Genomic DNA, 26226 nt, shown 5'->3' on the forward strand with positions numbered 1-26226 from the left:
ACGAATAAAGATGCCGTCATTGATTTCCCAAACCTCATTTAAACCAGCAGACAGATTGATCTGCAAAATTCCATTTTGGTTCTCTTCGTTTACACCAAATTGTAATTTTGCTGCTAATTTTTTCTTGAAATTATAGAGTTTTTTTATTTACAAGCGTGTAGAAGTACATCATCTATATTACTTAAACGAAAAGATAAGATGTTATCATAAAATTTTAAATGAGAAAAAAATTCTAATTTGATGACATATAAGAAAGATGTATTAAAAAATTGTTAACAATTTATAAGGCACCTCTTATGACTAGACATTTAAGAGCATTGGTCAATGCCAATTAGAAATTGTGGACAATAATAAGAACAGATTATTAAAAAAAATAAAAAACTAAGGAAGATATACAAATTAGACAAGATTATAATATATAAATTATATATATATATATATTTCAGAGTCTTGGCCACAGCCTCGTCCCTCGTGATTAACACTTACTTGTAAATAGAATTTTTCATAATTATAACTCTGCAAAAAAGGGTTCATCATTGATTTAGAGAGTCAATTAACACCATCTAATTAATGTGTCACATTTATTAATCATATATATATAGTGTATCTGTGTAATTTGCGAGCAATTAGATATTAATAGGTTTTCATTTTCTAAGCAAGATATAATTAACAGGACGTTGTTTATTTTGAGTAAAGATATTTAATATGTTTAGAAAGTACGTAGTCGATCGGCCCTCAAGTACTCGATGATTGCAATGTTTCAACAAATTAAATAATGGCTTTCGATCTTTTAATTTGTATATATTTATATATGATCTTCATAGAGTTTTGCATGCTGATCAAGAAGATATGATAGTATAAGAACTTGAAATAGCAACATATAATATAATTAAATATAATTGACAGATGCAACAAATTAATTTGATATTATCTCCAACAACAAGAAAATTATACGTATGAGTTTAGAATATTTATATATATATATATATATATATATATTATGATGAAAATGAGATGACAGAGCAAGTTAATTTTTTTACTGTCAGTGAGGGATCATATTAATTGATGATATGTCGATATTAGCTAGCAAGCAAGCTGACTACGGAATTAAGAAGACCACATGTTACAGATCATCTTCATGATGGAAGATGGTCCTAAGGCTGACCTTGCCAATTTAATGCTCTTTATCTTCTTTCTATTTGTGGGAGATGGAAAAGCCATTTAAAAGATCAGAATCTTTTATATATATGTATATATATATATATATATATATATGTGTGTGTGTGTGTATTATATAGGGGAAAGAGAGAAAATAAATAAATTAGTAACTTCCTCTTTCAGAATCAATTGTTGCATGGAAATGGGACGTTATTTCCATATCAGTATTATAAAGGGTCCTTGCGTATAATAACCTAGATCATGTATCTACATATACAAAACTCACTAACTATTTATAAACATGGACATTTTTATATATAGTTTCTCTCTCAGAAATTAGAGCAAAAAAATATATATATACTTATATAGGGAGTTTCTTCTGATAGGATATGGTGTAAAATTAAGTTCTACACCCTCTAATCTCCAAATTAACACATAAAGACCATATGGTTCTTAAAACAATTAAATCGTACTAAATTATTTTCACATTGTAAACCAATTTTTCTCACCAACACTTACGACTGTGCCTTGAGCGACCACCGAAAATTCACCCTAGCGTGAGACTTTCCCACCCAGAGTGAATTTGGCCATCTCAAGGTGGTTGATCTAGCCCTAGAGTGGTTCGAAGATCGCAAGGGACCGACCGGCTGCACGCACCCTTGGGAGTGGGCAACCATCATTTTTAAAAAAAATTATTTTTTTAAATTTATATTTTAAACGTGTAAGTGTATATTTAATTATTTATGATGAAAACACTACCGTAACAACTTTGAATCCGAGGATATAAAGAATGTCATTAGGGTTGGGGCAGGGTACTCGTACCCACTATGACAGACCCCCGCCTGTCGTTAGGGTTGCCGAGGGGAAAATGTTAGGTGCCAAGCTGGCCTTGGTCCAACCATTTGGGTTTTTCCACGTCTGCCCAGCCCATAAATATAAAGTTAATAAGTTTTTTTTTAAATAAAACAAGGTTGTTTTGTTTTAGGTTAGAACTTAAGCTTCTCCCGATTCTCTCTCTCTCTCTCTCTCTCTCTCTCTCTCTTCTCATAATCTGATCCTATTGTCGTCGCAGGTCTCTCACAGTACTCTCCATCATCGTCACTCGATCTCTCAAACTTTTTCCTTCTCGCCGTCGCCCCCAAGTATCTCAGAGTCTCTCTCTCTTGACATCATGCGTCAAAGTTTGACAGTGGATGAATAGCCCAAGAGCCAATCCATCCCCCTGGCATCTAGCCAAGGGCACCCACCCAAGCAGGACAAGGCCGAAGCCCAATGGCCCAACTCACCACCTCGCCTATGCAGGGACGAGGGCCTTCGCTGCCTGCCCGCTAGGGGCAAGTAGCACCCCTACTTGTCATATTTTCAACAAGTCAAATAGCATATATCTCTTTTGTAATAGAAGAAAATTGACGGATGCATGAAAGCATATATAGACCCAAATCACATGATAGAAGAATAATCAAGAGTTGATTCTAATATTTTGTGTGCGCATTCGGATAAAAGAAACACCTGCATGGACAACCGACAATTCCTTGGATGCTGAAAAGCTTTTCCCAACCACGTTAAATCAGTACTGCACTTTGATTCCTGATTGCTTCTGATCAATTTGACCTTATTTACAACCCATGCATTTTCCTTGTTTTTCTCTTTTTTCATTGTTTTATATATGAATCTGATACGAGCAGTCATCGGATCATCAATGGGTAGTTTAGGTCATGCATGCAGAAATACTTGGTACACTTGGGTCCCCGTAAATACTTGCATGAGTACCCGTGAAACCATTGTTCATGTAAGAGTCGTGAACGGCAAAATCACTGTTCATATGAGGGTCCATTTAGCAATTTGCACAGACCTCGTGTACGTACATAGCAAGACTCTCATCAGGTCATGGCTCCCATCACCTTTCAAAACGCCTATATATATGAAGTACCATATATAAAGTACCATATTGGTGCTCATAACCACTTTTTCTTGTGGTTAATGAGCCCTACCCATTAAACGAATGGTCCCTGTCTTAATATACTTTTTTATTATTATTATTTTATGATGGAAAACCATTCTTTAAAGTCTGGTTTGGTTACGCAGTTCAGATGAGATATTTTATTAAAAGTTGAATAAAATATTATTATAATATTATTTTTTAATATTATTTTTATTTTGTGATTTGAAAAAATTAAATTATTTATTATATTTTGTGTGAGAATTTGAAAAAATTATAATGATTATATAATATGAGATAGTTTGATTTTGTGTAACCAAACTAGCCAAAGTCTGTATCTTAATATAAATATTTTTTTTGTTATTATTTTAAAAGAAAAATTAACAATATCCACAAGAAAAATTCATTAATATATTTAAGGTTTACAAGGTAATATTAAATCTTTTAAGTATAATTAATAAAAAGTAAACTTACAATCTAATATGTAATATTTTATTTATATTTTTTTAAATAAAATAGATCGTTTATCCATTAAGTCAAGCATATGTCCTTCAATTAATATATATATATATTAAAAAAAAAACTTCAGCATACATGGAGCCACGTCATGAAATGATGTATAGATTGTCAAGCTACCTTATATTAGGTATTCCTAATTTCCTACTGGTCCGAAAACGACCATATTAAGAACACTGGTATTGGATTATCCAAATGTTAGTGAAATGCAAAATTTGACTTATTTTACATAATATTACCTACATTGAATTATATAAATGGAAAAATATATGACTTTTTGCTACAGTATGTTAGTGTTGTGGGTCATATATGACTGTCTACTGTACAATGACCAAAACTTATTTTTATTCCATAAAAACGTCAGATGCCGGTTCCTTTTTGTACTCTTGCTGCACTTTGATTGCTGATTTTTGTAGAAATCAACGATGGACAAATTTCTGCACTCTAGTTTGGTTTCTAACTAAAAACCAACTAATAGAAAAAAAAAATCAATTTATTTAGTTACTCTTCTTGCACTTTGATTGCTGATTTGGTTTCAATTAATAAAAAAACATTGAAAAAAAAATTATTGAATTTATAATATTTTATTATTATTTTGACTAATAGATAGATAATCCAATGCAGGAATACATTTTAAAGAGAATAGCCGAATGCAAAATTATGTCATATTATGCAAATTTTACATTTGTATTTGCATAATCCAATGCTAATGTTCTAACACCTCCATCTCAATCTATATAAATCTTCTAACCTTTACATGTTTCTCTCTGGTCTATTCATTACAACAAATTTGACTTTAAGAAGGAATTTATTTAGGAACGTTCGTTCCTAAAAGTAATTTTTTGATGATTTTATAAAATCGTTCGATCGGATAAATTTCCATTCAAACATGATCTTCTGTGATGAATTAGATCATCTCAAAAAGTTTTGTCCGTTCGAACGGGAAAAAAATCCTTTTGAACCGAAAAATATTGGTGGGAAAGTAATTTATTTTGTCAGGAAAAGTTCAAAACCGTTCGAACGTAAATTTTGTTATCCGAACAGAAAAGATTTGGTAGCAAAATCTGGCAAGAAGGTTTCTAAACTGTTCAAACGGAACATATTTAGTTCGAATATATTCAAACACCACATTTATACATTCGAACGTATAATATTAATCTCGGTACGTAACTCAAAATATAAAAAATATATATCATATATACAAATTCATAAATTAATTTTATGTAATTAATTTAAAAATATTTTAATGATTTCTTTTATGTTAAATAATATTTTTAGTTAAATAAATATTACCAACCATACACCACATAATATAAGTCAATAATTAATCCAGAAAAGATAAAAAATATTTAATTTATAATTAAAGAAAATTATCAAACCACCATATACTGTCCATAACTATAACAAATAAAATATAAATAAAAAATAAAAACTACTGTGATGCGAGGTCTCTGCAAACATCCTCAACTACAATTAATCGTCTCTCTACCTGTGTCAACAGTCGAGTACTGAGCGTAACCTGAGTTGCATTACTAGCATGAATCTCTGTAAGTAACTCAGAGATGCTAGCATTAGTCTTTGTATGTAACTCAGAGATGCTAGTAGTAATCTCTGTACGTAACTCAAACATGGTAGTATGAACTGCATCGATTACCGCTGATGTGTATGTCGATCTGAGCACACAATATGTCAGTTATCTCTTCACGAGTAGATGTGCGTGATGCCTCGGCATGTGTAGATGTCTCACCAGCCGATACTCTAGGATCTCTCAGCTGTGCATCTCTCTGAATATCAACCTAGTTAGGAACAGGTTCACGAAAACGAAGTCTCGAATGTCTCGTGCTCCGTGACAGAGTAATGCTATTGATCAGTCTCATCGGCTCCTATGCAAGCTCGACAACTTCTAGCATGACCCTAGAATGTAGCAAAAATCTATTGATTAGGATCCCAAATGGAAGTATATCTGTAGTAATGTACCGAGCCTCTGATCAGATCATTTCAAATATATATCCCACGAGGTTGATCGGAATGTCATGAGCGACTCGTATCATAAATTCCGCTCGATCCATGCCAGCATCTGTCTTGTGCTGCCGATGGTCAATATTATTTGCGATTATCATATTCATGGTCTTGAAGAAAGAAAATAAATATGTTTGTCTAATGCTCTTTGTCCCATCGTGCACTAGAGCATCTGGACCAACAATCAGGTTTCTGACCTCTTGATCAATGAGTGTATCGACCTCATTTGTGCAAACTGGTCCCTCGTCCTGAGTAATCTCTACATCACCTGAATGATAAGACTCTCTAGATAACAGGTTTGGATAGGCATCGACCAACCTAGGAATACTGAGTTATGCAGCGAGTTCATCCCCTGAAAATATAACAATAGCTCCTCGGACACAGATCTTATATGCCCCTCCATCGTCTGGGCTGGCACCACCGAGTTATTTATAGAACTTGGCAACGATATCAATATAGAAAATGAGCTCCACTCTTTCTTCTCGCTAATCTAAGATAGGTGTCCAACCACGATCGTTGAATACTAATGAAAGAGAATGACCCTCCCATATAAGAGTTACAAAATTAAACAGTTTTACCTACTACTCTAGTAAAACAGTTCACCCTCGAACTATTTGGATGGAAGGTTCACCTGATCTGCCATGTTTATGGCCACTATAAGACATTATTATGAATCTAAAATTTAAAAAATAAAATATATATTCAACATTAGTGATAAAATTTAATATGAGAAAAGATTCACAAAACTATATACTAATAACAATTTAATAAATTAATTGATAGAATAATTTAATAAAACGATGAAGATAAATTAATAAGCTAATATAAAATAATTGGTTTAAATGGAATCTGTAGTGGTTGAACGGACATTATAACGTTCGAATGGAAAAAATTGTGCTCGAACGGAAAGCATATTGTTTGGTTCAAACCATTCAAACGTCACAAAAGTGTTCGATCGGACAGGTTAAACCCGTTCGAACGAAAAACTGATCGAGCTCACCCATGGTTGAGTCAACTCAACAGCTATGAAAATACTTAAAAATACATCGATTCGATGGGTTTTTTCAACAAAACACATACTACTCTTCATTTCTAAACATCTTAGGTGGATTTGTGGTGTTCTACGATGCTATTGATGGAAAAATATAATTTTTCTAAAGAAAATCAATAAAACGATAAAACGATAAAAATAAACGGTAAAATAACTTATAAAAAGCATACATTTACTTTAGGTTGAAGAGTGTTCGAGATGGGTGGTGATTATGGCGGCAGATGGCAGTAATTGATGGTCGTTCAAACATTTTCTCTCGTTTTCAAACGGTTGGGGACGACGGCATTGAAATGCATTCGCCTGCGATATCTTATATGTGCATAACTATTCGAATGCTATATTTAACCATTCGAACAGTTTTAAGATATTGTTCGAACGGTAGTATTTACCGATTGAATGGTATTTGTTTCAAATTTAGTAAAAATGTATATTATAGTATATTATAATTAGTATCTATTTTAAATGAAATTTATAATACTATAATTTAGTATAATATGTATACTATTATAGTAGATTATATATAATAATATATATGTAATATTATAGTATATTATACATATATATGCTATGATAAAATAATACTTTAAATGATAGCATAATATATATATATATATATATATTGTAGTATAATAGCAATATATTCTAATACTTTACTATGCTATATTTGATGCTATATATATGAGAGTATAAATTACTAATACATATGATTTTATAAATTTCTCTATACTTTATTATATGATCTTAGTATATTTTAGGGTATATATATGTGAGTATATATTACTAATACATACGATCTTATATTTTCCTTTATACTTTAGTATAGTATAATATATATAATATTATGTATATTATATATAGTATAGATTACTACATATATGATAGTATATATTACTAATATATATGATCTTATATTTTCCTTTATACTTTAGTATAGTATAATATTATTGATACTTTATCGTATACTATTATTTAATATGTATAATGATGAAAATAAATATATTTAAACATTAAGGTGATACGTTTGAACTATATCCATAAACTGTTTGATGGCTATATTTGCGTTTGGACCAATGAAAAAACCATTCAAAAGGTTTATTGCAGTGGTGAAAAAATATCCTGTCAATTAATGACTCGTGGATTACCGTTTGAATATACTTTAACCGTTCAAATGGTTTATTACAGTGGTGGAAAAATATCCCTCCAATTAATGACTCATGGATTACCGTTTGAACTCGTAGCCAAAATATTTTGCAAGCGGGAAAACTTGCGCGCTGAAAATATTTCGTGTTCGACCTCCAGTTAGTTCCGTTTGAATGGTAAGTGAGAACTCAAAACATTTCCGCACGCCGTCAGCCCTCATTTTGCTCTCCTCTTTTCCTTTCTTCTTCGTTTTCTCTCCAAAATCTTCCATTTTCTTCACACAATCTTTCATTCTATCATCTTACAAAGAGGATTGCACACTTATATTGATTAAATGCATGGTTTTTTTTTCATTTTATTTCCAAATCAATTATTGACTGTGTTTTATATATATATTGTGTAGGTATTTATTGGAGAAATCTATACTTTAATATAGATGTTTATCGGATTAAATTCGAAATATAGGTATTTATTATTTTATAGGTTATATATATTGTGTAGGTGTTTATTGGATTAAATTCGAAATATATGTTCTATATTTGTCATGTTTTGTATATATAGTTGTTATTCGAAGTATATATGTTGTATGTTTGCAGTATGTTTTCTGAATATGAGTTTGTGATGTTTTCTGAGATTATGTTTTATCTGATTTGACTGCTGTTTGAATTCTGGGTTGAAACCATTCGAACACTATAATATTTCGTTTGAACGAATTATCTTGTTCGAATAGACATTTAAGTGTTCAAACGGTTGTACTCATGAGTTGTGGTAGTTAAGTTATAAATATCATAAAAATAATAAACATAAAAATTATTAATACTTAAAATCATATTAATGCTTAAAATATAATTGATTAAAAACGATGAGGACTAACTTAAAAAATAATAAAATTAAATTATAATTAATACTTACAAATAATAAACATAAGAATTATCAATACTTAAACTTATATTAATACTTAAAAAATAACTAATTAAAAACTATGAGGACTAACTTAAAAAATAATAAAATTAAATTATAATTAATACTAAGTATATTTAAAATACACTTAATATTAAAAAGCATAATAATTATGATACTTACAATACACTTAATATTTAGGATATTAAATATACTTAAAATACACTCAATATTTAGTATCTTCTATTCTCGTATCTTATATTGTTGTTGTGTTTTAATATTGTATCTTGTACTTTGTATTGAAATAAATCTTAGACCCATTCAAGAGTTATTAATCATGTTGAACGGGTGATTGATAACTCTTGAATTGTCCAAAGTGGACAGTTTGGGATATTAAGATCGTTCTCGCAAACTATTCAACTATATCTGTAGCATATGATATTATGATTTTGATATAGTCATCATTTATTGTTCTCTGGATATGCACAGTGGTGGTGCATCGATGTATTACACGTTGGTGTGCACGACCAAACGAGCATATTTGGAGAATTATGAGAAGATGCTGCCAAAATTTTGTTGGACGTGACAGATAATAGTTGGTAGGTTGGCGATTATGATTTTCCACAGCGTTGACACAAGGTTTGATCGGTCGAAAAGAAACCTTGATGTTGATCAAGCAAGACAACGGATCAGGTTTTCAATATTTTTCCAACAAGTACGTCTACTTAGTGCTAAGCGTGATTATAATTTGTGTGAAAGAGAGTTCGAGAAAACTCAGTAGTACGTGATAAACAAATGTTTTGAGATAGAGAGTCACTTGAAGAAAATTTAAATTAATTGTTAATTAATCATTGAATTTACTTATTAAACAATTATACGAATATACTTATTATTAGTAATTTTTAATTTCATTAATCATATTAACGTGCTCAAAGAGTTGGGAGTAAATGATATAGACTAGATACATGAACAGGAGTTCTCGAAATGATTCGAACAACGGGTAATGACATTAATACATATGCGATTTTGCACTAACTTAAAAAATAGATTAGATTGTTAACGGTTGAATGTTTATACTTTATTTAATATGTAAGTTGTACAAATGCATGCGAGTAATCTGAACGATTTATCAGATGAACTATATGCACTGGTGCGTGGCCCCTCAAGACGTGCTGCTAATATTCTGTATGTATTTTTTGAGAAAGTAGATATCACACAATTGATCAAAATTTTTATAGGAAAATACAAAATAGTGGTGTCCTTGTCAAAGGGAGTCATGATAGAGACAACGTTAATTTCTATAGAGTTATTGTAGATATAATTGGAATAAGACATGTGGGGGAGCTTGTGGTTTATATATTTAAGTGTGATTAGTAGGATTTAAGCAATTCTCGAAATGGAAAATGCCACGATGAATATTTTCTGAATATTAATACATAAAAAAAATGGTATGAAGATGATCATTTTATTTTGCCTTCCCAAACATCTCAAGTATTCTACGTAGATGATCCTCAGTTAGGAAATCAATGGTAAGTAGTACAAAAGTTTTCTCCTAAAAATATTTATGATGTTATCCCTGAGGTGGAGGTACAAGATGAAGAAGAATATGATTTCTTTACTTAAAAAGCATACCAAGAGAGTCAACCTATCTTAAACTTATTTATCTATTTGAGCCAATATGAGATGATCACATTATATATGGAAGATATTAAGGCTGAAATAGTTGAGACGACAGGTTGATTAAAGTGTTGAGTCATTTGAAGTATCTACAGATGATGAGAGTGAATCTACAGATGAAACTGATACAGATGATTGACCAGTTTTGTGTTCATATTATACAATATCTCGCAATTATGTCACCAAAGAGGAAGGAAGTTCGCATCCCATCTCCACCTGTTCCTAGCTCTTCGTCTGACTCACCGTTAGAGATTGACTCTACGGAATAAGGTAAATAGCTAATACTCATTTTTTCAATTAAGATAATTGATACAAGGTAAATAATTGAATATTATTTTATAGAGATAACAGTACAATCTTGTCACGGATGAGCCACTACTAGAGGCATGACATTGGAGGAATATCGTAAAGTAGGTAAGATTAATGTTAACATTCCTGATGAACATACCGAAGGCAAGGGACAACAAACAGCTTGGCTTGCATCGCATGTGGATGCTCTTACAAGGATTTATGAACCTTTGGCTATGAGTTCATGATATAAAATCCCGTAAGATGTGAAAGAGCTTATAAAGAATCGTTGTTTGATACGTAATATTTAAATAATAAATTTATATTGATATTATTTAATATTCTAAATGATAATATCTTTTTGAATATATTATTTTAAGGATGACTTCGAACTAAATTTCGGAGAGAGGAGCGTAAGACTGTTGATGAGCTAATGTGTAATGCATTCCACAAGTATAAGGCGATGTGTCATGAGCATTACAAGAAGTACGGGAACAAGGAAGATGTACGCCAACATCATTCTCAGGATGTCAGACCTGAAGATATGTTTAAGGATCTATCATATAAGGTAAATTAAATAAATTCTTTATATGTCATATTTGTAATTTTCATTTACTAATTTTTATAACTTCTATGTATAACGAAGCTCTATAAACAAAACAAATAGATCGAAATTGAAGATTTATCATTGTGCAAGCTCAAGATCATTCCATCGACTCTCTCTGAAATTGGTAATGTATTTTTTTTTTATTCTATATAGTTTGTTTTTAATATTGACTTTATATCTTAATAATGCATCTTGCAGAAAGAGTCAGACACCAATTATGATTTGACAAAATTATATGCTGCATCACATACTAATAGTAATGGAGAGTGGACTCATCCTGATGCTCGTGAGAATTATGTTAGTATTATAATTTGTTTTAATTAAACATATTTAAATTATTGTGTCAATATTAATTTTATATGTTGTTTGTAGGATAAAATGATTTTCCTCCTTGCTGAAACTACATCAAATCAGAATTCATCAGTAAGTGATGTTGAAATTTTTACACAAGTTCTAAGTCAACGTTCAAGATATTTGAGGGGTTTGGATCACTGCGTAAAGCCTTCAGACTCTTCATCAATGTCAAGTACTACTGTCATTGCATTAGAGAATACGAATTCTAAGATCGAAGAATTGATTGCAAAACAACATGAGTTAGATGCTCAATTGATGAAACAAAAAGATATGGATATGTGTATAAAACATCAAGAAGATCAACAAAGATAGATGCAACTCCAAGTGCAGATGCTTATGCAACAATTCAGGCTTCCAAGCAATTGATTTTCGTGTTTGCATATTGAACAATTATATACTGATAACGTTATTAGTATTATTACTATTTTATTTATTTAGTTCTAACTTATTAGATCAGTTTTATTTATATTGAACAATTTATAATGTATTTTTGAAATCTAAATATCTATTTGGTTTTAAATTAGTATTCTCTGTGAAAATACTAACCGTTCGAACGATCATCAAACGTTAAAACATATATACATCGGACACAACCATTCGAACTTCACAAGTTAGAGTTCGAACATCAAAAAAAGTTGCTCCACGTTCGAACAGACAATTCACTCTTTCTGTCCCAAACACGTTTGAATGACTTAATTTACGTTCGATTATCAATTTGTTTGTTCAAACATTTCTTTATGTGTATTTTGTCGAACAGATTAATATCGATCGACCGACCATGAAGTACATGTTCGAACAGACATATTGTTTGAACCTTTTTTTGGTTGTTCGAACGTGTTTGAGAGATGAATTTCAACTGTCCCAGAAAAAAATTTTGTTCGATCGTGATAGAATGGTCTAACTAAATTTCGTTTTAAAAGATATTTTTTAGAACGAATTTATGAGGCAAAAAAAATTACTTAAATTTTAAATTTAGTTGGACTTAAAATTTCGTAATAGTTTTAAATTTCGTTTTAAAAGATATACTTAAAATTACTTTCTTAATCATTAAATGAAAAAAAATTATCAATAAATCAAATTAAACAATACAACTTGGGAGGCTTATAATTTTGAGAGTTAGGGTGTGTTTGGATGTTGAAATGAGTTGAATTGAATTGAATGGAATTGAGATGATAAAATATTATTAGAATATTATTTTTTAATATTATTATTATTTTAAAATTTAAAAAAGTTAAATTATTTATTATATTTTATATTAAAATTTAAAAAAATTATAATAATAAATTGAGATGAATTTAAGATGTAATTTTTTCCGATTTTAAAAACTGCTTCAAAGATCTCAATACCGTTCTCTTTCCGTAGAAATTGGTAGTCAACAACAGACAAATAGTACTATCTCTGTGAATCCTGTCTTTCGACTTTAATGACGTGTGCCACCAAAGTGAGTTGTTATTTATGACCATCAACATCACCAAACAATACAAATAGTAATTTACACGTTCATTCGAGTTGGGATAAATTAATTTATTTTATGAACAGTAATTTATGAATAATAGAGTGAGTTAAGATGATAAAATAAATTTTATAAAATTTACATAATATTAGTTTAAATATATTTAAATATTAAGATGAATTTAGATGTATTTATAAAAAATTATAAATTTTATATATAAAAAAATATTGAGTTAAAAAAAATTATGATTCTCACGTATAAAGAGGTTTAAATTGAGTGACATTTAATATTTATGAATTGTGTGTTTTGAATATTGGGTTAGGATTAAATTTAAACTTTAACTAAGATGAATTCAATCGCTTTCATGTTCAAAACCTAGCCTAATGGTATCCAAAACAGTCTTATTATATTAGTAATTTTAGAGTATGAATACCAGGTGATATTCCCATTTTATCACATAATTCCATATAAAAAAAGGGTGCTGATATAAATAATTTGATGGCATTATATAAATAGATATATATATATATATATTGTGATTGGGTGGGAGTAACACATCATCCATTCTTTAATAGTAGCAATAATTTTACTTCAAAAAGGGGGAAAAATAAGGCAAAAAAAAAAAAAAAAACTAAAAATGAATACGTTGTCGTTGGAAAGACATAACAAAGTATAGGAAGCAATCGCGAATTCACAAAAAGGTAAAGGTAGTATATGTAAATTCAGTGAAAGAGAGGGACTTGGCATTTTTTTTTTTTTATCAGAAAAACGAAACTATTACTCAGAATTAAGCTTTCTCGTGAACGCTGGAGACTGACACGATTCGCACGTGATTGTGGCCTATTGATATGACACCGCATTCCGTACATTAATTACTTTAGTAAAATGTGATCCCATATATAACCATAAGGCTGTACACAAACCGGAAAATCGATCGGGACTAATCTGGACCGGCTGAAATTGGCAGTGAACCTATCGATCGTCGGTGGAATGTTAACAAAACCACCGGGCACCCTCAGCAACTTGTTAAAAAAAAATATATATATATGACATTTTAAAACGGCTTCATTTTGCTTTTTGAGTTTCAAAAGAAAAAAAATTAAAGGAGAACAGTATTATTTGGCATAAGGTAAACAACGTTCTTTTATCCTGAGGCTTATTCAAAATGCCATCTCTCTTCTTCTCTTCTCATTTGAGCCGTTAGTCTTCATTTCATTTTCATCCTTGATCTCCAGCTTCAACCTTCCGCAACCCTCATCTCTAGCAGCTACGGCATTGGCATCAACAGCAGTAGCGGCTCAGCCTCCACGACATCCATGTCCCTCCACCGAACGAGGCATCCCGCTCCCACGGACCTATTGGTCTTTTCACTCTAATTTTTTTTTAAGTATGATTTTCAATTAATAGTTTCACTCCAGAAGTCACATCATGATTTGTATTTGTGATATTCTTTTTTATCAGTGTTATTTCTATTTTCTTGATTCTGTTGTTAGATTGAATGGCTATTTCGAGATTGTTGGATATTTTTGAATATAGTGGTGGGATTGCAAGAACTGATTTCCAACAAACCGCTAAACCGACCGTGAATTGGTCGGCAACCGAAACGAACGGTTTTACCCTTTACACGGTCAATTTTCGGATGGTTTTCTTCTCCAAAATAGAAGTTTCGATCGGTTTCAATTTTTGCATAAAACTGAATTGAGGGGTCAGTTTTTCACCCCTATATAATCATGAGCTTGAAAGTTTTTAAGAAAGAGTAAATTTATTATTAAAAAATTAATTTTTTTAAGTAAATCATATATTTATTATTTATTTATTTCAAAAAGAATGTAGGCTTTTTTATGATTGAAAATATTATTTTTTTATTAAAAAATACTAAATTACTCGTGATTTTATTTAATAGTTAAGAAAGTCTGAATTTATATATTTTTTTAAATATTTAAAAGAAAAATAGGTACAATTGTAGTAGGAGCGTGCCGACTAGTATATATTGGACAACAGAGTGGCAATGTCCAAAATTATTATTTATTTATTTTAGCACGTTTGAATAATTGAATTCTCTTCTCACGTGTAATTAAAACTATTTATTTTATATAATTTTAATTTAGATGATATTCTAATCTACTAAAAAAACAAGTCTCTAAATTTTGAAATTATATTAAAATTTCATTCGAACTTGTTACAATGACTAAGTGACATTGTAGGGCCCTAAAAACTATACACACTGTACTTCTTGATTGGTCTGAACATGTGTTGCACAACAAAAGTAAGGACAAGGAGGGATGTAAATCCAGACGTGGATCTACTCATGCGGATTTCGGTATTTGACCATATACCGGGATCGACATCTGGGTTTCTAATGTGGCTTGGGTACTCGAAACTTATAATCTGGGTTTGTTCCGACCTTAATCGAAATTTGTCAAATAACATAATTTTTTTTTTAATGTGAAATGGATGTTTGAATGTAGAGTCAATATTTAAACTCAAGATTTAAGCTCTGATATTATATAAAATTATTACTTATTTTAAAAGTTTAAATCGATAGAAAGATGTAAATTTAAATTACGAATATTCACATCCAGATAGGCGTTTGGCATAGAAAAATTCTACTCATAATTTTCATACACTATATTTATTTTATTTATTTATTTTCTCTTATTAAATGTGTGGTATATAAATGATGGGTAGAATAATTCAATTAATTTAAAAAAAAATAAAAATAAAATAAAATAAATGTGATATGTAATGTGTGAGAATAATGAGCAGCAAAATTTAAAATTAAAAAAAAAAAAAAAAAAAAAAAAAAAAAAAAAAAAAAAAAAAAAAAAAAAAAAAAACTAACATAGATGCACAGCCACAGAAGGATCCGAGTGTACTTGATAATTGCTCATAGCTTACGATCCAACTAACGAACCCCAACTACCAAGTTATGCTTTAAACAAATCTTTAAGCATGGATAAGAATTGGTTAAATTACAGCTTCATCCTTTTACCATTTACCTCCTATTACTATATTTTCTCAATGTCCAAGTTTGATTTTTCGTGCAAAATGAATTTTAGTTTTGTTTATTTTTGTGGCAAAACTTTTTTTTTTTTTTTTTTTATCAACAAAAAAAGGTTAGTTTTTATTACTGACTCAAATCAAAAACATCTTGAATAGGTCCAAGAGAGGAAAAAGTTGAGTAATTCAACTTTTTTTTTTTGTTTCCCAACAAATTGTGCTTTCTTTTGTATGTGAATTAAAATGATGGAAACCAAACAGCTTACATCATATATTTGTACTATGGATTACAATTTGACCGTTAAAAAATTATATCGCATATTTTAATTTTGTCAATCATAACTAATCAACGACGCATGTTCTTAAAAGTTGATAATTCAGAGTGGAATAGAAAATAAAAATAAAAATTTAAAATTGAGAAATGTATTATTTTATCCTAATTGTAGGGTAGAGGTATGTTTTGTAGTTTGAATGAAAAAATAGATGGATTTGAATGCAATGCACCTAAAGAAAAGTCATTAGAATTTGGAAAGGGGAAGTGGGACTTTGCTAGGAGATGTAGCTTTCCTAGAATTGGAATAAAGGGCAAAAGATTGAGAATTAAAATGGTGAAAAGTCATATCATCATTCGCAACCACTATTGCTGGCTACATTCATTTGTAAAGGAAACTCAATGATTATTATGTCTGTATATTGCAATCAATTACTTCATGAACAACTTTAAGTTACAAGTGTTGTTGGTCGAGTGTCTAATAATACCCTCCAAAAGTCATAGCTTTAATCAGTTTTTCAATTCTTTTTAGGGGTGTTTTTATTAAGAGGACTGTTATATTCACAAAAAAATTATATAAAAATAATCTTACAAACTGACGTAGTTTTATCTGATTCGTTAGATCTACTTTACAATAAAAGTAATTTTATAATCTGACGAACCACATCAAGCCACGTTAATTTGTGGGATTATTTTTGTATAATCTCTTTGTGGCTAGAGTATTTTTCTATCGGAATTATGATTTATCCTCAAAGTTAGGCCTTGTTTGGATGTCGAAATAGAAACGATTTCATTTCATCTCATCTCATTTTATTATTATAACTTTTTAAAATTCTTACAACATAAAATATAATAAATAATTCAATTTTTTTGAAATTTTTAAATAATAATAATATTAAAAAATCATTTACTTATTTTTTAATATTATTTTCAACCTTAATGTAAGAAGAAAGAGACAAATTATTATATTTAAAATATATATATATGGATAAAAACAATATAATTTAAAAAAAAAACGTTTAATTACTTTTTGACAGATCCGTGCAACTTATTGACAATAGCGGAAATTTTTTGTTAAAGGAGCTCAATGAGATTCTCGTGTTTTGGAAAAGCCAAGAAAATTTTCAAAGAAAAAATAGAAAAGGGAGTGCATCGGTTATATTACAATGATGGAACAATTACAGCAACTGTGGTGCACGCTTTCGAGAGGTGAATCCTGATGGGGTAAAAAGTTTATATCTTTCTCATTTTCTGGGTAGTTTTTTGGGATATTAACCCAAAGGGACGCGGGAGAAAAGCTTATTGACCTTTTGGGAAGAGCCTTTTGCATATTCTGTGGTCCGTAATACACGATGGAAACTGTACAGTAAGTCACGGCCTCCCCTCAACAAGCGCACTTAAACCTCTCTCTGTCTTAGTTCTGTACACAGCCAAAGAAGGTAGAAGTGGAAGAAAGAGTACCTGGGGAGAGAAGAAGAACACTGTTCATTTAAGGTAGATGAGTAGATCAAAGAGTGGAAAAAAGATGGGTGATTTCTGTGTGTATTGACTATATCCTGTGATATGTTGCCATGCTACATGCATGCCGATTTGCTTTTTCTGTTTTCGTTTTGAGAGAGATTTAGACTATTTTCTGGTGATTTTTGTTCTTGTTGTATGCATGCATGTGTTGGTCTTCTAGCATTATGATTTGGGTTGTCTGTCCAGTTTCACTCCGAACAAATCCCAGGCTTTCTTTGTCAAGGTGCTTTAATTTTTTGTTTCTTCTTCATTTTTTTTTTTTATTTCCAAATTTTCATGTCTGTTCGTCCGTACTTTTTTTAAAGGCTCGCATGGGTTTTTTCTATTTATTTTTCTGAACAAGCGGCAGGAGCTAATAAGATCTTTACACTTTGAATTTCTCCTTTTATTGTTGGCTTAAATTTCCAGAATGATAATTCATCAGTTGCTCATCTGTTTTTTTTTTCTTTCTCCTCTTGTGGTACCTTTCTGGCAGGTAAGTTTTAAGTAAATGAATGGTCTAACACTTGATCCATGCATAATTAATTTTACCTTGTTATGATCAAATCTTCAGATATCAGTCGACATGTTGCTTTGTAATGGGTCATTATTGAGTAAGCATGATCAATTTGCAATATGATACCCCCAATATGTCTGCTTCTTCTCTGTTTGTCTGTCTGTCTGTCTGTCTGTCTCTCCCTTCTTTTGATTGTTTAGTTTTGCTAATTAATTTGGATTGCGAATATAGACTATTAGAACAAGAAAGATAGTTCTGATGTGTGATTCATGGGGTTCAAACAGAATTTTGTGGATGTTGGTAAGCAGTGATCTGCAAAACCCATCGGCGGCCTAGGAAACGATGCCAAACCAGCTATGGTTTGCACTGCTAATGATTTACAGGAGTGGAAAGACTTTCCGAAGGGACTTAGGGTGCTTCTGCTTGATGGAGACAGCAGTTCTGCGGCTGAGATAAGATCAAAGCTTGAGGCAATGGATTACATTGGTCAGAGATGAATTTTCCTTTATGTTCTTAGCGTTTTTTAAAACGATTATCTATCTATCCCAAACGAGAAGTTTCACTTTTCCACTTTTCCCACATTACCTAATCTTTCATAACTGCATTGGTCCCCATGCATGTTTGCATCTGATAGTGCCCCCATTTCTGTACATAATCTTGACAGAGGTTCTTTGCAAGCATGTGGTTTGGATTTTAGTCATCTAAGAATAGATGGTAGTTGTGAAGATCCTGAAGAGGAACTAATTTCTTGCTATTTTCAACACAGCTCCAATTGTTGGCTTTAGATGAAGAGTGGTGCTACTCACACCGAAAAATGGGTACCGAACAGTGCAAAAAAGAAAAAAATCCTTTTGTTTTTGCTTTTTTCTTCAAATATTTTTTAAATTACTTTAACAAAATTTAAAAAAAAAAAAAAATTTAAAAATACTTCCTTAACTATTAAGTAAAATGAAAAATTAAAAAATAAAATAAAATTCGGTAGATAAATTTGGTGGGAGTAGTGTTTCTCTCAGATGAATATCATCTGGTCCAAATGACGAAACTAATATGTTACCACTTTGGAAATTCTGGATAGCCTTTTGCATATCTATCTTTTCGTACCTTTAATTGCTTGTGATAGTCAGTTCCTGACAATGATAATTTGATATTGTTTAAGAACAGGTTAAAAACCAGTAAATTTGAGAAATGAGTGCTTGAAAATGGTAATGTTTAGATCTAAAAAAAAAATCCATCCATCTTTAGAAAAAAGGAAAAAAAAAAGTAACAAAAAAAAAAAAAAGCAATCATCCATCATTGTGTTAATTGGATTTTAGTGAAATTCTTAGCTCTCTCTGTCTATATTTATTAGTAAAATTCTCATGTTTCTCTGTCTACCTTCATACGTTTTTCTTTCCTTTTGTGTTCGTGCTAGTGTTACATATATGTGATGTGCTCACCTTTTCTGCTACAGTTACTACATTCTGCAATGAGAATGAAGCTTTGACAGCAATTGTAAACAAGCCTGAAAGCTTTCATGTTGCTATCGTTGAGGTAAATAACCTTTGTTGGCACCATAAGATTACAAATTTTCCAATTTTTTTTCTTTTTAAATATGACACGCTTAATAGGAAAAAAAAAACTGTTATTAGATATTTAAAACATTCAAGAAGGAAAATAATTTCCACTGTTCCCATTTAAGAATATATTTTCTTGCAAATGCATCTGCAGGTGGACATTCTTCCATCATCTCATTTTATCAATAGCATCATCCTGATGCATGCTTAATCCAACTGCATTAACATAATGGCTTCCTTACCATCAAGATAATTAAACCTTTTATGCTGTGTTGCATTAATTGTTCCCGACTATGTATGCATCTCTGACACTAACGTGCTGTAACAGGTGGGTACAAGCGACAACCATGGAAGCGTTAAGTTTCTTGAAACTGCAAAGGACGTGCCGACCATTAGTAAGTTTAGAAATTAATCCCAAGCAGTACATTCCATGTAAAGGATTTTTAATCTTTTGACAGAATGTTAATCTGTATTTCAGTTCTTGTAGTTTTTTAATTTCCCTGTCTGTTTAATCCATTAGATTTTGTTCTGGTTTTTCCTTTAATAATAATACCTGTTTGTAATCTTTTTCAATATGTTGTTTAACTGAAACTGTTTAACAAATATAAAAATAGAATTACAATTTCTTATACAAAGCAACATGTGTTTCTGTTGCAGTGACTTCAAACGTCCATTGCCTGAGCACCATGATGAAGTGCATAGCGGTAAGGTTTTAAGTCCAGCCTTTTCATATATTATCAGTACACATAGAATCATGCGATCTTATCTTTTGCTTTTGGGGCTTTTTTTTTTTTTTTTTTTACATGATTTCGCCTTTTGTTTTCAAATACTCTCAACTTATGGTTGTCTGCTTAATTTCTGGGAGTTTGATTCTCAGTTCATAAAAGAAAGGACCTTGAATTGTTCGTAGGTATTAATGTGTCTATTTTAGCATTTATTTTCAGCTTGGTGCAGTTGAGTTCCTGCGGAAGCCACTCTCTGAGGACAAACTCAGGAATATTTGGCAGCATGTGGTTCATAAGGTCTGACAATTCTGAGAGCAATATGTTGGGACTTTCCATCATACACTTAATACAATTGGTCCGAGCAAAACAATTCTAATGTTGTGAATCTTTAACAGGCATTCAATGCTGGGGGTAGCATCCTCTGTGAATCACTAAAGCCTGTCAAAGAGTCTGTAGCGTCCATGCTGCAGCTACCGCTGGAAAATGGAGAATTGAATAATAAAATATCAAGCGAAACCAAAAATGGGTCTCTTGTTTATGAAAATGACCATGAACACTCAGGAGGAAGTGACAAGTACCCAGCTCCTTCAACCCCACAATTGAAACAGGGAGCAAGGTTACTTGATGATGGGGATTGCCAAGATCAAACTAACTGCTCAACAGAAAAGGATAATGGCGAACAAGATGGTGAATCTAAATCTGTCGAAACTACTTGTGGTGATTCAATTGCTGAAGGCACTCTTCAGGATGGCAAACCTCAAACACAACATGAGTGTCTGATCAAAGAGGATGAGGAGTCTGCTGATGGTTTTAAAAGTGACGGAAAGGTGTCTCCTCACCAACATAATAAAGACAATCTTGGCAATATAATTGGTGGTGGTGCTGAAATCCCAAGTAAACCATCTGGATTTAATTCTAGCGTGACTCGAGCTAATCGGAAGAAGATGAAGGTAATATACTTCATGAAAGTTATAACAAACTTTTTTAAAGAAATCGCCCCTAAATCCCTATGTTAAGAATTTTATCCTAATTTTTCCCACATGATCCAATAAATAAGATAACGCTTGAGAAGTACATAAGAGTTACAAACAATCTCTCAGTTGTTGCATATAGTTTTGCATTAATGTCATATGTAAAGAAGCGCACATGCTCGGACACACACATGCAGGTACCAAACCAAAAAGTACTGCCTAAACAACTGATATATACTCTTAACACATCCTTAGATTTTTCAAGTAGCTGTTTTAATGCCTTTTTACATACTCTTCAACCTAATATATGATTTTCACATACCAAAGTTTTCTCTGTTGTTATGAAGTGAGTAGAGAATGTTCTTTTATCGCATGTTTGAAACTTATGGTTTTGGAATCTAGATTTTTAACCAAAATGCAATGCCGCAATCAACTCAGAGTATATAACAGCAGAACTTTTAGAAGTTTTGAGGATCACTGGTGGATGTTGGAGGAACTTAACTTAAAACTTTCTTTTTTATATACTTTGTTCCTCTTGGAAGCTTCTATAGATTGTAATTGATTGAACTTCCATGATCTTCTTGTCTCTTTTTCTACTTCTAATAAAGTTCCTCTTGTAAACTACTTGTATACTTGAGCTATGTCTTTTACTTTTTTTTTTTAATAAAATCTTCGATTACTTGTAAAAAGAAAAGAAACTGTGAACTTATCAAAAAGCCTGCGTATGTTACTTGGTGTCATCGTTAGTTCACCTAGTGCTTGCACAATGGCTATCAAATCCTTCTCTTGTGCCTTTTTTCATTTGCCGTATCTTCATGATTAGTCCTAGATGTGCTCTTGTAGGAAAAGTTATTCCTAATTTGGATTGCTTTTAGGATCACTATTGGGCATGGTAAATGACGATAAGAGTATAATTTGGTGTTTATATGTTTTGGTTTCAGATAGACTGGACACAAGAACTGCACAAAAAGTTTGTGCGGGCAGTTGAACAACTAGGTATCGATCAAGCCATTCCCTCTCGGATACTAGAGCTCATGAAAGTGGAAGGTTTAACGAGGCATAACGTAGCAAGCCATCTCCAGGTTTTGACCACCCTTATGCCTCTTTTCCATGGCTTGTTAGGTAGTATTAGTTAAAACATATGAAAGCATGTATACTTCAGAAGGCTGAAGTATCCATGTTGACAATGTATTGGACATCAATACAGCTGAAACACAGCTGGATATATTTATGACGCATGTCCACAGTTTTTTTTTTTTTTTCACATCCAATTTTAAATTTGGATACGTTTGGAACTCAACGAGATATTTTGATTATATAAATCATGTACTTGGTTCAGACATGTCTGGGGTAAAATAAAATTTTATTGATAAAAAATGAGGTTCTAAATGCTATTTCAAAATGCTTCTAGGTCAAATGTTAGAAACGGGGACCAATATGCTTGACTTTGAATATTTAAGGGACAGAATAACATATTGATTGATGTTATTTTGGGGACATTGATTAATAGTATATTTAAGGATATTTATAAAATGAAACATGGATGGATGATAGTTACTTTATACTTTGAATGTATGTTTCTTTCCTCTCTATTATTACTTCCAATATTGGTTTGACATGTTTTTAATATTTTGTGCTTATGGTACTTCTTTTAAATTAAAAATATATATATAATATGTTGATTAACATTTATTCATTAATTAATTAATGATCTTCTTGTATTCTATCCTAATTTAGCAAGATGTTCTTGTTCTTGTGTTTGTCGATCCATATCATATAATGTCTGTACCATGTATTGGTATTGAGACTTCATAGATTAAAACCACTTTTCTTTTTCCACTACCTTTTGGTAGTTTCCACTTTTTGGACTTCAAAAATAAATTTTGGGGTAGAAGACTCCACTAACTTGTGTTTATTAGCATATCCCAAAAGGTAACTTTTTGACCAATTTATTTGGGGGAAAAAATCAATTTTTGTAAAACTTCCAGTATGAAACTTACTAAAATTGCTTCTTGGGGTTGTAAAATCACTTTTCAAACAACTTGAACCAAACAGATTTGTTAACCTGATGTTTATGTATTTTTTGTCAAATAGAAATACCGGATGCACAAGAGACACATCTTGCCCAAGGAAGAGGAACTGAGATGGCCGCATGCAAGGGATGCAATGCAAAGAAGTTATTATCCACATAGACCAGTCATGGCCATCCCCTCATATCATTCTAGTCACACGCTCTCCATGCCTCCTGTTTATCCAATGTGGGGCCCGCCTGGTAGTAACTCAGCTGGAGTCCAGATGTGGGGTACTGGTTATCCTGCATGGCAACCAACAGATAATTGGAATTGGAAGCCTTATCCAGGGGTAATAATCCATGTTTCTATGAAGACTAATATGCATGTCAACACTCATAGAACCTGTGAAATTTAGCGTAACTAGCATGATGGGGGAATGTACTCCCATGTCATACTGATCTTGGGGTTATTTTGATGTTTCAGATGGCTGCTGATGCTTGGGGCTGCCCTGTTATGACACCTCCACACTGTGCATATCCTTCATTCCCTCAAGTGAGTATGCCCCCCCATGAAGAGGTTCAGATCTTGTTTTCATGCATTGCTCAATGTGTCAATATCCAACCATGCATACAAAGATATGGCACTTCTAACAATCCACTGAATTCCCCATTCTCTGAAATGCAGGACACTTCGGGGATTCACCATGCAGGTGCAGTTGATATTAGCCCTGGCATGACACAAAATTCTTTTGACCTATATCCGGTAATACACCACCTTGCCTTGCCTCTTTTTCTAAAACTTAGATGTCGATGCCCATTTTGTTTCAACACGTGTGGTGACCAAGCCATAGTTTCCTAGAGTAATTTTTAGTTGAAGTAATCAAGAACTTCACCTTATCTTATTTCTAGATGTTAAAAACAAACAAATTATGAAAAGGTGAAAGTTATATGAAACAGAAGCTATCTCATGTACAAAGATGGTCCCTCCCATATGGTCCCGCACAACTCGCCAAAACCTACTTTGGCTATATAGACACAAGTCATAATAAGCAAGGGCGTCCCATTAACTATCAAAATCATTCACATGCAGGAGCCTGGCTAGTACGAGGGAAACATGTATTTTCCAAATACCAAGTGCCCGTGAGGTTTTTACATTAAGATTTTTGTGTTTTTTGCAGGCAGATGAGGTGATTGACAAGGTTGTTAAAGAGGCAATCAGCAAACCATGGCTACCCTTGCCCTTGGGCCTCAAGCCTCCCTCCACTGAGAGTGTACTAACAGAACTCTCCAGACAAGGCATCTCCACCATCCCTCCTCACATCAACGGCTCTCATCCCTTCTGACGTGGCAACGTGTCACCGTAATCTAGATGGCCCTCGTCTGTCAGCAGATTTTCTCAAAAAAAAAAAAAAATATATATATAACAGGCAGCAGAGACCCGACTGGTTGGGACCACCTGCCTATTTTGGTCTTATCTCCACAGGCTGATCCTCAGGTGGCCCCACTCCCTACACAGAACAACAGATCACGTACGTAGACACAAAGAAAAAAGGACACAAAGGAGAAAACGACACTGACTGCATCCATCTCTGCACTGAAGAGGGTCATTTACGACGGGCTCTCTCTCTACTTGAGCGGTCGAGGGCAGGCCACGTTTGTGAGTCTGTGACCGCATGTGAGAACTTGTGGTGGTTTGCAATTGTAGGCTAATAAGAGTCGCTGACAGAGAACGTGAGGTGGGGTGCAGTCATGACTTTCTGATCTGAAAATTTACAATGTTTATCTGTTTTGAGGGATGATGACGATGGATGGGAGGGGTCTTTTCAAGTTTCCGGTCTTGTTGGGCTGTTGGGGCCATCCAATGGGGTTGCTCTCTTAATAATGGAGGGAGGTGGGTGGGGGAGTACTGCATAAATATATATTCTTGTTTGAGTTGGGACTCTTGTGAATAAAGTTGACCTCGGTTTTCAGTGGATATTGCGAATCTATATGCTATCTTTGAAGGCCCGATGTCTTGGGTGGGGCATGCCCATGCTGGCTATTAACGTTGGAGGCCTCCTACCTATCCTCTAATCTTTAGATTTCCTAAAATACAAGCCTACAACATTTTCATAATTTTTTATTTTAATTGAAATGAAAAAATTTTCCGTATCGTAAAATGATTGTAGGTGTATGATTATATAAAGGAACAAAAATATTAAGTACACAAGTGGTAGTGACGTGACACTGTCATGCCAATCAGGACAACATTTAATGTTGAATAGTCAACGTTAACATGTCATGCCACGTTAGCATATAACCCAATGTGTTGGCGTGCTGATATGGCACTTTCACGTCAATTTGCAAACTTTGTGAGCTAGTGCGTATGGCACTTTGTGACCTAGTGCGTATGGCACTTTCACGTCAATTTGCAAACTTTGTGACCTAGTGCGGGTCCAAGTACTTTGTACATGCATAGGCTCGTGTAGTTTGTTTATGCACTTAAGGGGTGCTGCCAGCACCCCGCCCTCCCTGTCCAAATTGATCCAAAATATATTTCTAGGCCCAAAAAGAGCATTGTAAAAGGCTAAAAACTA

General features: G+C 32.3%; 1 protein-coding gene across 2 annotated transcripts; it reads left to right on the top strand.

Annotated features, from left to right (window-relative positions):
• Window positions 1-17666: 17666 nt before the first annotated feature.
• LOC108979475 (two-component response regulator-like APRR2) lies at window positions 17667-25625 on the top strand. Of its 2 annotated transcripts, XM_018950152.2 has the most exons (12): window positions 17668-17867; window positions 18675-18876; window positions 19841-19920; window positions 20272-20338; window positions 20601-20647; window positions 20888-20965; window positions 21064-21618; window positions 22581-22721; window positions 23734-24000; window positions 24135-24203; window positions 24336-24413; window positions 24829-25625. In XM_018950152.2, the coding sequence occupies exons 2-12, from the start codon at window positions 18747-18749 to the stop codon at window positions 24991-24993; spliced, it is 1677 nt and encodes a 558-aa protein (XP_018805697.2). In that variant the 5' UTR covers window positions 17668-17867; window positions 18675-18746; the 3' UTR covers window positions 24994-25625. The 2 variants fall into 2 exon arrangements, with proteins under 2 accessions (XP_018805698.2, XP_018805697.2); XM_018950153.2 differs by lacking the exon at window positions 22581-22721 and having other exon boundaries at window positions 17667-17867.
• Window positions 25626-26226: the final 601 nt, after the last annotated feature.

Source organism: Juglans regia, chromosome 2 (assembly GCF_001411555.2).
Source record: "Juglans regia cultivar Chandler chromosome 2, Walnut 2.0, whole genome shotgun sequence".
Classification (NCBI taxonomy): domain Eukaryota; kingdom Viridiplantae; phylum Streptophyta; class Magnoliopsida; order Fagales; family Juglandaceae; genus Juglans; species Juglans regia.